This window comes from Zea mays, chromosome 4 (assembly GCF_902167145.1).
Source record: "Zea mays cultivar B73 chromosome 4, Zm-B73-REFERENCE-NAM-5.0, whole genome shotgun sequence".
In the NCBI taxonomy this organism is placed as follows: domain Eukaryota; kingdom Viridiplantae; phylum Streptophyta; class Magnoliopsida; order Poales; family Poaceae; genus Zea; species Zea mays.
The window spans coordinates 65,555,809-65,567,708 of NC_050099.1; the positions used below are offsets into that span (position 1 = coordinate 65,555,809).

Sequence of the window (11,900 nt, forward strand, 5' to 3'; positions counted from 1 at the left end):
TCAGCTTTCCCAATCTTGAAAGCATTAGAAATAAGGAAATCTCTAAGGCATTCATACCATGCTCTTGGGGCTTGCTTAAGTCCATAGAGCGCCTTAGAGAGCCTGTAGACGTGGTCGGGATACCTATCGTCCTCGAAGCCAGGGGGTTATTCCACATACACTTCCTCCTTGATTGGTCCATTAAGGAAGGTGCTCTTCACGTCCATTTGAAACAACTTAAAAGAATGATGAGCAGCATAGGCCAATAATATGCGAATTGATTCAAGCCTAGGTACAGGAGAAAAAGTCTCCTCAAAGTCCAAACCTGCGACTTGGGCATAACCTTTTGCCACAAGTTGAGCCTTGCTCTTTGTCACCACACCGTGTTCGTCTTGCTTGTTGCGGAATACCCACTTGATTCCCACAACGTTTTGTTTCAGACGTGGCACCAGGCTCCAAACTTAATTTCTCTTGAAGTTGTTGAGCTCTTCCTCCATGGCTAACACCCAGTCCCGATCCTGCAAGGCTTCTTCTATCCTGAAAGGCTCAATAGAAGAAACGAACGAGTAATGCTCACAAAAATTAGCTAAACGTGAGCGAGTAGTTACTCCCTTGCTGATATCACCTAGAATTTGATCCACTGGATGATTTCTTTGAATTATCGCCCGGACTTGAGTTGAAGGAGTTCTTATCCTATTCTCCATGTGCTCCCCCTTGATTCAAGCCTTCATCTTGAGGTACCTGTTCCTCAACTTGAGTTGGGAGATGCACCAATGTAGAGGAAGAAGGTTGATCTTGCTCTTGTTGTTCCTGCGATCGCACATCAGCTATCGCCATTGTTCACATTGCGGCCATCGGAACCTCATCCTCATCTACATCATCAAGATCAACTTGCTCCCTTGGAGAGCCATTAGTCTCATCAAATACAATGTCGCTAGAGACTTCAACTAATCCTCATGATTTGTTGAAGACCCTATACGTCTATGTATTTGAGTCATAACATAGTAAAAACTCTTCTACAGCTTTGGGAGCAAACTTCGAATGTCTACCTTTCTTTACGAGGATGTAGCATTTGCTCTCAAATACACGAAAGTAAGAAACATTGGGTTTGTTACCAGTTAGGAGTTCGTATGATGTCTTCTTGAGGGGGCGATGTAAATAGAGCCGGTTTATGGCATGGCAAGCTGTATTCACAGCTTCCGACCAAAACCGCTCAGGCGTCTTGTACTCTCTAAGCATTGTCCTCGACAAGTCTATTAACGTCATGTTCTTCCTCTCTGCTACACTATTTTGCTGTGGTGTGTAGGGAGCGGAGAACTCATGCTTGATGTCTTCCTCCTCAAGATACTCTTCTACTTGAAGGTTCTTGAACTCCAGCTTAGTTTTCTGTTGGAGTCCGTCCTTGCCTTGTGCAGTATATAGAGTAAGAAATAAGAGTGGACTCGAGAGCTTATATGGCAGGAGTGAAAGGAGAATGGTGCAATGGAACTGTCTTAGCCCTTGTTCGTTTATTCGTAATCCATATAGATTAAAGTGGATTAAGTAGAATTAAAATATATTTTGATTTATTATGGACTTAATCCGATTCGACCGTGTCCACATGGATAATGAATTAACCTCAAAACTAACAAACCCCTGGTGTTTCGAAAAAGTAGAATTCCACGACGGCACGACCTGCGGCCTTTTGCGCATTTCGCTCCTTCCCAGTGCGGCACTCCCCACGAAGGCACGAAGTCTCACACATCAGAAAAGACGGAAATGGCCCCTTAAAATCCCAACTGAACTGAACCCCAGAGAAGCCAAACTGAAGTTGCAGGCATAGATTCTTCGTCATTTTCCTCGCAAAAGGAAGCCGGTGAGCCGGAGAGATTCCCGTCGTTTCGACGCACCGGATCGCGGGACCTCTCGCCTCCCCTCCCTTCCCTTCCCTGCGCCGCCCACGGCAGAATGGCGGGAGCCGACGGGGCGCAGCAACACCATCCTTGCAGCATCTGCATGGAGCCCATGGCGCCCTCCGCGGCCCACCGCGGCGGCGCCGCCTGCACGCACGCATTCTGCGGCGCGTGCCTGTCCGGTCACGTCCGCGCCAAGCTAGAGTGCGGCGGCGGCGGCGCCGTGGTGCGGTGCCCCGACGCGTCCTGCGCTGCCACGCTCGACCCGGAGCTCTGCCGCGGCGCGCTCCCCTCCGAAGTCTTCGAGCGCTGGTGCGCCAAGCTCTGCGAGTCCCTGTTCCTCGGAGCGCGCCGCACCTACTGCCCGTTCCCGGACTGCTCTGAGATGATGGTGGCCGACGACGACGGCGAGGAGTGCGTGACCCAGTCCGAGTGCCACGGGTGCCGGCGGCTGTTCTGCGCGCGGTGCGCGGTGCCGTGGCACGCCGGCTTGACCTGCGAGGAGATTGCGCGGCTCGGTGAGGGGGAGCGCGAGCGGGAGGACCTGCTGCTCGTGAAGGCCGCCCGGGAGGGCAGCTGGAAGCGCTGCCCGCGCTGCAGGTTCTACGTTGAGAAGTCCAGTGGCTGCCTGCACATAACCTGCAGGTAAATTTGTTTTTTTTTTCTTTACCGCAGTCAACCATTCATATTTCATCAGTACATTGTCGTTGTTTGATTCGATGAATCGATGGCACAGGTGCGGATATGAGTTTTGCTATGGATGCGGTCAGCAATGGCAGCTGATACATGACGGCTGTCCTGGAGCATGAAACAGGTGAATGATACTAAATTAGTGTAGTTTATCTGGTTTAAATCATGTCTTTTGCCTATTGTGCTCTGATCTTGAGGATCCATGCCGTGAGCCCCATTCTGGCTTTGTTTAAATTTCACCTTAATTATATGTGTTTGATTGTTTAGTATGTCTCTGATTGAAACTAATTATGTAGCACTTCAAAAATCTTGTGACATGTTATGTGTGTGATCAAATTTTCTGAAAAATGCGTGCTATTTTATTTTGCTGCCCTTGTTTAATACTTCGATGAGAAGTTATTTAGATAAAAATATTACTAAATTCTTGTTTTGGTGAGTCTCTCCTCATTTGCCGGGATGGCTTGCCTTAGTTTATCCCTTTTTTAGATCCCACTCATGTAGGAGCTGCCCGGTTTGGATCTCTAAAAATGAGAATGAGTTCCAAACACTTGATTGTAAAATGAGATTCTAGAATCCAACTATCTACCGGGAGCTTGCAATTTGGAGATTCTCGCGTGAAAAGGAAATAATCACTATGAGATGAGATCCAAACATCTCTTTTTTGGATCTCCAGATTCTATTTCACTATCTGGAATCACTATGAGAGTGTGATCCAAATATGGCCTAATACATGCAGGGCAATGCTTATTTTTGGGTGTTTTGTGCATTCGTTGTGTAATGTGAACTTTTACCATTTCTGAGGTCATTTTTTTGTGTATGAATTTTTGAACTATTTACTGAACTAGAGTTGTGGCTTTGTAGTTCTGCCACTGCTGCATACCTCTTACTGTGGAAAAGGAATGTTTAGCTGTTTGATATACCAAATTCCCAGTCACTGACCAGCGGGGCCAGCTGAGTCACTGACAGGGATTCGGTCTGCCATTCTTTCCATAAGGATGGCAAAATATTATTTTTTTCCTTTGATATAATGATAGTACCAGTTGTCTCCTTGTCAATGTAAACCCTGTTTTTGTCATTTGATTTTATACTGGACTTAGCATTAGTGTTAGTTTGTTTAGTTGATTTGTGTGAGCTTTCATCTTTGCCTTTGTTGGAAAAGGTACTTGTGTTGTAGACAAATAATGTTATGTGTAGACTTGGTGTTCTCTGAGTTAATTAGCTTAAACTGTCCTGTACACAACTACTGAAGAGCAACAAAGGCTTATTGTTCAGGTCCCATTGTTTAGCACTTTATGGGCTAGTTCTTGATGTCAAATCATTTGCTGCATTTGAGACTTAGTGCTCCACAGTTTAAATTAATTGGTGTAGATTTTGTTACCTTTTTTTAGTGGGCAATTTTTGTAGTAGTAAGTGTTATATTGTGGGAGTTATCATTTTGATTACTTTATTGTTAGATTTACCATGAACTTGATATTTCTTATTTTAAGCGGCAAACTTGTGAATCTTGTCCTGCATAGTCCTTTCGTGCTGCTATGTATACTGGTGTTTGTTCATTATCACATTGCAAATTTTGGAAATGGAAAAAAATACAACAGGGCTAGTACAAAACATTTTTGCCTAATTTCATGTGTCTTATCAACGCTTGTATGCCAATCTAGTTTAGAAAAGTAGCTTGTCGAAATCATGTTGCTATGTTGTTTAATTTGTGCTTACAGCATGACACCATGCGATTAAACCCCTAATGAGACGTTACAGTACGAGGAATAAATTATAATGAGAGGACTTAACATCTTTGGTACAGCACTGGTTATTGTTAAGTGGAAGCAGTAAGCTCTCAATGCAGAAAATTGTCAAAATTAAAATTATGTTTTATCTTGTAGTTACTGTTGACATTGCATAGTACGTTTGATCAATTGCAGGGCTTCGAGCTCTCCTGTGGCTTCGTTAAGCAATGGGAGCTGATACGTGAATCACGTGATGAGGGTTTCAAGGATGGAGTAGGTATTGATGTTGCTATCAGTATGGTTTCTGTAGTCCCATGGAACAATGGTCCATGGATAGTCTGACAACCTTCTCTACAGAACTTTGGAACATTCTTCTCTCATGTATGTTGTCTGTCTTCAGTTAACATGCCAGACATAATATCTTTCTTTAATTTAGCTGAGTTTGACAGTGCTTGGAGTTTTGCGATGCATTATATACAGGGTAATTGCATTAACAGGACAGTCTCTTTGGTACTGACATGGGAGATTATATAGGTCTGTGATCTTTTTTTTGTTTTCTCAATTCTGTCAGCTGAACAGAACAGAACGACATTTGCATCAGTATGGCCAGAAAACGCAGGAAGCGTCGCCAAATCAATCCAATACCCTGACTTGTGATACAAGTAATCAAGAAGACAATTTCATGACTACATGTGAGCAACATTTATGATCAGCTGTTGAATTTGCAATTTAGAGGACCAATCAGTAGAAATCATATTTCTTCATTACAATCGTCCCCCTTGGTTCAGTTGTTGGTTGAATCCTGTCAACCTTCCAGTATTAGTTGTTGACATTGTTTTCTTTGGTACATAGAGCCCATGCACTTCCAGCCTAAAGTTCACAACGATGAACCTGGTAGGAGTTACTCCTGTAGGCTAGTTTTGGTATTCTTGGAATGAGGGGGGATTGAAGTGGATCAAGAGGTATTAAGGGGGATTTTGATCTGTTGTGGATTTAAACACTCTCTAACCCCTCTAAACCACTTCAATCCAAGAGTACCCAAGCTATACGTAGGGGGAATGAAATCGGTTGGTTCAGTTGTTTTATATACATATTCAGATATACATTTAACATGTGTATATAAGAGGGGTCTCGGCAGATATGGCTCCAGGCATGTAGAATGAAGCACAAAGATAGACATTTTGCAGTTGGACGCCATTTCTATGCTCTTGCACCTTACATTTCACTACCCTGTGTATGTTGAAGATTATCATGAAATTGCCACATTAATATCTGGTGTAACAACATGGATACATTCGGTCATTCAGATATGTTCTCAGACACTTCTCACCTGTGTTCTTTTGTGGCGTCTCGGCCAAGTTGGCATGACCCATACAATGGCTCTAGGGGACTGGGACACACTTACAATCACTAGGTGAGTACTCGTGCGTTGCAACGGGAACATATAATAACATAATAACTTATATACAAAATATGTCTTATATTATTATAAAAAATATTTCATAATCCATTTGTAATCCTAATCATACATAAATTTTGTTATTTTAATTTAGCTGTTTCACTACTCCATTGCAACCATCAGTATCATGCAGACTTCGATATATGCCACGATTTGCATGGTCTCATCATTGAAGAGCACGTGTCACACCTGTCGGTAAAAGTTCCCTCGTACATTGTCAGTCATCAGGTACGCACCACCATACACGCTTGCTTAAACAAAAAAGCAAGTGTATGTGTTTGCGAAGAGAATTAAAGGCAGACCGGCACAAAAGCTACCCCAACGATGACGAGTGGTCATTGTTGTCGGTCCTCCTCTGCGTCACCTCTGGTGCCAAGATGACGCCATAGTCCTTGATATAGTAGTCGTCGAACGCGCACGACATGGCGAGTACCGATGACTCTTGGCTGGTCTGCCAAATGAAGTGCACCCCGGGCTCATCAGCGAGGTAGTACACCTAGCCGTTGCACCACCGGATATGCTACTCTACATAAATCTTGTTCGAGGACACTCACACAACGTCAACAACGACCGTCGTCCCAGCGCACAAGAATTCGTGGCCGGTCAGTAGTGACTTACGTGGGAGGTTGAGCTTCAGGTGGATGATGAGTTGGACGGTGTGACGGCGCCATTGTCGGATGCGGTACCCAGAACAACCCGAGAGTCGCCGGCGTTGGCGACGACCATGCGGTCCCCCTATTTGAAGATGGACAGTGCGGTGCAGCCGCTCTGGACCGCGTCCAAGCGGCGGCTGCGCTGGAGCTTGCCGAACACAGCGACGTATGCGGTCACGTAGTACTGTTTTTAGAGGTCGAACTGGCAGTCGCCAAGCTTCTTTTCGTCGTCGATGAGCGACACCAACGCGAGCGCCTCCTGCCAGTGGTGTTTGTTCGAGGTTTCCAAGTAAGAAAGATGGATTCATCTTTGGCGTTGGTTTATGAAAATGACTCACAAGTCAGAGCCATGGAAAAATATTACGGAGAATAAATGTCACACATATAAAAAAGAATTTAAGTTGAAAACATTATTCAAACAAAAGAAATTGCATGCAATGCTCTTTTTTAAATACTACTCCCCCTCCAAAAATATAATTCAGGAATCTCGTTGATAATTATCTACTACTACACATTGTGCAAAGGTAGCAGGTGGGCTTTGAGAGAGATATATATATTTTAGTGGTAACTACGAGCACATTTGCGTGTGTTTTTTAATTTAATTTTAGCTAGGCGTGAGATGCACGTGGGAATGAGAATGTGATTTGCAGGGAGGGATTTTGCGAGGAGGAGAGAATGAGAAAGACAGTGCGGGAATGGGAATGGCAGCCTACCCCTTACTGCCTTAATAAGTAGTAGAGAAGTAGAGATGACCACAAGAACCGCGTTCATGAAACATGTGGCAATTTTATAACTAGTTTAGGAACTCCACTTTTTTAAGGGATTCATATTTTCCAAGAGAAAATAAATTAATTTTTCTTGTAAAGCCCTAATGGCAGATAGCCTTGAGGATCGTGAAACAGGTGGCAATTTTTAACCGCGTTCATGAAACGTCAAGGAGGATAAGATGTTATTCCATCCAGCAGGTGATCTTGAAGATCAACAAACGTACAAAATGTATGGAGTCTAGACATCATCACCAAGGCTGACCAATCTGTGTTATTCAGAGCTTTATGAATTACTAAGGGGGTGTTTGGTTACACCCCGCTAAAATTTAGCTCATGTCCCATCGAATGTTTGAACCTCCGTTCCGGGTATTAAATGTAGTCGGATTATAAAACTAATTTGTCAGCCGAAGATTAAAAGACGAGACGAATCTAGTCCAGTTGGTTGGGTCTATATTTCATACTCCTATTTAAAAGTCAAACGCTTGATGTGACCCGGACTAAACTTTAGCAGAAGCAACCAAACACCCCCTAACACTTTCGGTCTAGAATAATGCGTGGACTGCAGCAATGTCCCATCGCATACACAAATAGTAGTAGCCCTTCAAGAAACTTCAAAATCATGCAATTTTGCATTTTGTTCAGTGCAGACTAGTACTAGCATCCACTACTACGTATCCTAAACGGTGAATATAGCAGAGTTTTTACAGGTTCCCAATCTTCCTTGGCGTTCTATTTCAAGCCGTCCTTCCCTTGCACCCGTGACCAGCATGTAGCAGCCGCCCACAAGCGAGCGCGTGCAAACAAACAAGGCGCTGATCCGGCGTCCAAACACGCGGTGGCCCACGCCCGCGCCGGCCCATCCACTCGCCCCTCTCCTCGCTCAGCCTCAGCGTCTCCCAGTCCGGTCCAGTCCGGCCACATCCACGGCCGCGCCGCGTCGCTACTCCCCACGTCCCGTCTCTGCCTCCCCGTACCGCACTCTGCACTGCGCACCACCAGCGCTGCAGCGCACCGCATCTGGCCTGGCCACCTGCCTCCCCCTCTTGTTTACCCGAGGTGGCAGCGAGGCGCCTCGCTTTCCTCTTTCCCCCCCTTCGCCCCGCTGCCCCCAACCAATTTTCCCGATCCGGCACCGCGCAATGCCGCTGCAGCTGATGCCGCCGCACTACTATCCCGTCCTGCTGCCGCTACTGGTTCTTGCGGCTGTGGCGGGCGTCTCCGCGGGTGGTGGCGGCGACGGAGATGTCGTGGAGCGGACGTACATCGTGCGGGTGGACGCCGACGCGAAGCCGTCGGTGTACCCGACGCACGCACACTGGTACGAGGCGGCGGTGCTGGCGGCCGCCGGCGACGGCTCGGAGTGGCCGGAAGGGGGGCCGCTGATCCACACCTACTCGGCGGCCTTCCAGGGGTTCTCCGCGCGGATGTCCCCCGCGGCCGCCGAGGCGCTGGCGTCCGCCCCCGGGGTGGCGGCCGTGGTGCCGGAGCGCGTGCGGCAGCTCGCCACCACGCGCTCGCCGAGGTTCCTGGGCCTGCTGTCCTCCCCGCCCTCGGCATTGCTCGCGGAATCCGACTTCGGGGCCGACCTGGTCATAGCCATCGTGGACACCGGCATCTCCCCCGCGCACCGCAGCTTCCACGACCGCGGGCTGGGCCCGGTCCCGGGCAGGTGGCGCGGGCTGTGCGCGTCGGGTCCCGGGTTCCCGCCCAGCTCCTGCAACCGCAAGCTCGTCGGCGCGCGGTTCTTCTCCAAGGGGTACGAGGCCACCTCGGGACGCATGAATGAGACGGCGGAGGTCAGGTCCGCGCTCGACACCGACGGGCACGGGACCCACACCGCGTCCATCGCCGCGGGGAGGTACGTGTTCCCGGCGTCCACGCTCGGGTACGCGCGCGGCGTGGCCGCCGGCATGGCGCCGAAAGCGCGCCTGGCAGCGTACAAGGTGTGCTGGGTGGGCGGCTGCTTCGACTCCGACATCCTCGCCGCCTTCGACGCCGCCGTCGCCGACGGCGTCGATGTGGTCTCTCTCAGCGTCGGTGGCGTTGTCGTGCCGTACTACCTGGACGCCATTGCCATTGGGGCGTTCGGCGCCACCGAAGCCGGTATCGTCGTCTCTGCTTCGGCCGGCAACGGTGGTCCCGGCGGGCTCACGGTGACCAATGTGGCGCCCTGGATGGCCACCGTCGGGGCTGGCTCCATGGACCGCGCGTTCCCGGCTAACGTGCGGCTCGGCGACGGGCAGGTGCTCGACGGCGTGAGCGTGTACGGGGGACCCGCGCTCGAGTCCGGCAAGCTGTACGAACTGGTGTACGCTGGGGCGAGCGGCGGGGGTGCCTCGTCCGCGTCCGACGGCTACTCGGCGTCGATGTGCCTGGACGGCTCGCTGGACCCAGCCGCGGTGCGCGGCAAGATCGTGGTGTGCGACCGCGGCGTGAACTCGCGCGCCGCCAAGGGCGACGTGGTCCGCCGCGCGGGGGGCGTCGGGATGGTGTTAGCTAACGGGGCGTTCGACGGCGAGGGCCTTGTCGCCGACTGCCACGTCCTGCCGGCGACCGCCGTCGGCGCGGCCGCGGGCGACAGGCTCCGCAAGTACATCGCGTCGGCCACCAAGCAGAGGCCGGCCACCGGCACCATCCTGTTCGAGGGCACCCACCTCGGCGTGCACCCGGCGCCGGTGGTGGCCGCGTTCTCGGCGCGCGGCCCGAACCCGCAATCCCCGGAGATCCTGAAACCGGACCTGATAGCTCCAGGCCTCAACATCCTGGCGGCGTGGCCCAGCGGCGTCGGGCCGGCCGGCATCCCCTCGGACGGCCGCAGCACGGAGTTCAACATCCTGTCGGGCACGTCCATGGCCTGCCCGCACGTGTCGGGCCTCGCGGCGCTGCTGAAGGCGGCGCACCCGAGCTGGAGCCCCGCGGCGATCAAGTCGGCGCTGATGACGACCGCGTACGTGAGGGACAACAGCAACGGCACGGTCGCGGACGAGTCGACGGGCGCGGCGGCCGGCGCGTTCGACCTGGGCGCCGGGCACGTGGACCCGATGCGCGCCATGGACCCGGGGCTGGTGTACGACATCGGCCCAAGCGACTACGTGAGCTTCCTCTGCAACCTCAACTACACGGAGCGGAACATCCGCGCCGTCACGCGGCGCCCGGCGGACTGCCGCGGGGCCCGGCGCGCCGGCCACGCGGGCAACCTCAACTACCCGTCCCTGTCCGCCACGTTCGTGGCCGCCGGGGCGGCGGCGGCGGCGGCGGCGAGTAGGACGCACTTCATCCGGACGGTGACCAACGTGGGCGGCGGGAGCGCGGTGTACCGCGCGTCGGTCACGGCCCCCGAGGGGTGCAACGTGACGGTGCAGCCGCGGCGGCTGGCGTTCCGGCGCGACGGGCAGCGGCTGAGCTTCGCGGTGCGGGTGGAGGCGGCGCTCGGAGGGAGGATGGAGCCCGGGAGCTCGCTGGTGCGGAGCGGCGCGCTGACGTGGAGCGACGGGCGGCACGTCGTCCGTAGCCCGATCGTGGTGACGGTGCAGGCGCCTCTGCAGTGAGTGCTGTACTGACCAGCTGCCCCGACCGCCACGATGGGAGGTGGAGAGGAGAGGACACAGTCTCAGTGTTCTAGCTTTTCTGTACTATTAAGGTTGCTGTTAGCTGTAGAATACGTCGTGGAAGAGCTGTATCGTTAGCTACTACGTAACGTAAGCTACACTGGAAATCATGGAGCCCTGGAGCTCCGTTCTTCCCCATTTCTTTCTTTCTCCTCGCCTTGCTGCTACCATTTGCTTCTGTATTGCCGGCCTCCGGCGTGCGGTTTTGCACGGAATGGTTTTCAAGTGCTTCGTCGTCTGCACCTACGGAGTACGGTCGGTCTGGTGTGCCAGCAGTGGCTGACCTGAATGGTCCTCGGCTGAGCTCACATGGCCGCGTCATGTGAGATATGATCATATGGTTGTGAGTGGGGCGGACGGGTGCGTACTTTGGAGTAGGATCCCGCCTTCAATTCAGCTCTCACTCATTCACTCGCCTTTGATTACATCACATAGGAAATTTTCGCGAGCGGGTGGAGGGAAGCAGGTGGCGAGTGCAGAGAGTGTTGAGAGCGCTTTGTCAAAAGGCGCCGACGTAGGGAAATTAATGGCCCCTGACGAGATGGTACTAGCGAGGGCTGGTGCAGAGCAGCAGGCAGGCGGCGAATACCCGCCTTGTGGTTTACTCCAGCATTGCCAGCTTTCCCAGCAGATGACTGTGGCCAGTGTTTTCTTACATCGCAAGGAGCACTGCCATATCTAGGGCTGTGCCTCGAGAGCTGCCACACTAGTCTTTTTTATAACATAAATTAAATATTTTTATTACATATATATAATAAAAACATAAAAAAAATCCAGCAACATATTTTAAATTATATATAGCATTTGGTCCATACAAATAAGAAAATACATCAATAACATAATAAAATATTAGTGTAACAATTTAGCACTGTATGATTAGGTTGGCTTATGAGTCAGCTCACACTCGATTAGACTTAGCTTGGCTCGCTGTTGGAGCCAGCCACAAAAGTAGGTTCAGCTCTATCTCGGACTCTCTGATCCAAACCAAGCCTAAACGCAACCTTTTTTTCCCAGCCTAGGCATATCAGGTTGTTATGAGATATTAAGCCACCTTTCCCGACAGATGACTGTGGCCAGTTCTTTTTTTTTTTTTTGACATCGCAAGGACAGCACTGACATATCACCTAA

The 11,900-nt window shown here is 50.9% G+C and overlaps 2 protein-coding genes across 3 annotated transcripts; both read left to right on the forward strand.

Annotated features, from left to right (window-relative positions):
- Positions 1 to 1,742: 1,742 nt before the first annotated feature.
- Positions 1,743 to 4,777, forward strand: LOC100194163 (putative RING zinc finger domain superfamily protein). 2 transcript variants are annotated; one of them, XM_023302162.2, is made up of 3 exons: positions 1,743 to 2,516; positions 2,608 to 2,685; positions 4,277 to 4,474. In XM_023302162.2, the coding sequence occupies exons 1-2, from the start codon at positions 1,927 to 1,929 to the stop codon at positions 2,678 to 2,680; spliced, it is 663 nt and encodes a 220-aa protein (XP_023157930.1). In that variant the 5' UTR covers positions 1,743 to 1,926; the 3' UTR covers positions 2,681 to 2,685; positions 4,277 to 4,474.
- Positions 4,778 to 8,192: 3,415 nt separating this feature from the next.
- LOC100501616 (putative subtilase family protein) lies at positions 8,193 to 10,997 on the forward strand. Its single transcript, NM_001323054.1, has one exon. The coding sequence runs from the start codon at positions 8,304 to 8,306 to the stop codon at positions 10,710 to 10,712; it is 2,409 nt and encodes an 802-aa protein (NP_001309983.1). The 5' UTR covers positions 8,193 to 8,303; the 3' UTR covers positions 10,713 to 10,997.
- The last annotated feature ends 903 nt before the right edge of the window (positions 10,998 to 11,900 follow it).

Coding starts and splice junctions, on each gene's coding strand:
- LOC100194163 (XM_023302162.2), top strand. CDS start 1,927: ATGGCGGGAGCCGACGGGGCGCAGCAACACCATCCTTGCAGCATCTGC. Junction 2,517..2,607: donor TGCCTGCACATAACCTGCAG/GTAAATTTGTTT, acceptor TCGATGGCACAG/GTGCGGATATGAGTTTTGCT.
- LOC100501616 (NM_001323054.1), top strand. CDS start 8,304: ATGCCGCTGCAGCTGATGCCGCCGCACTACTATCCCGTCCTGCTGCCG.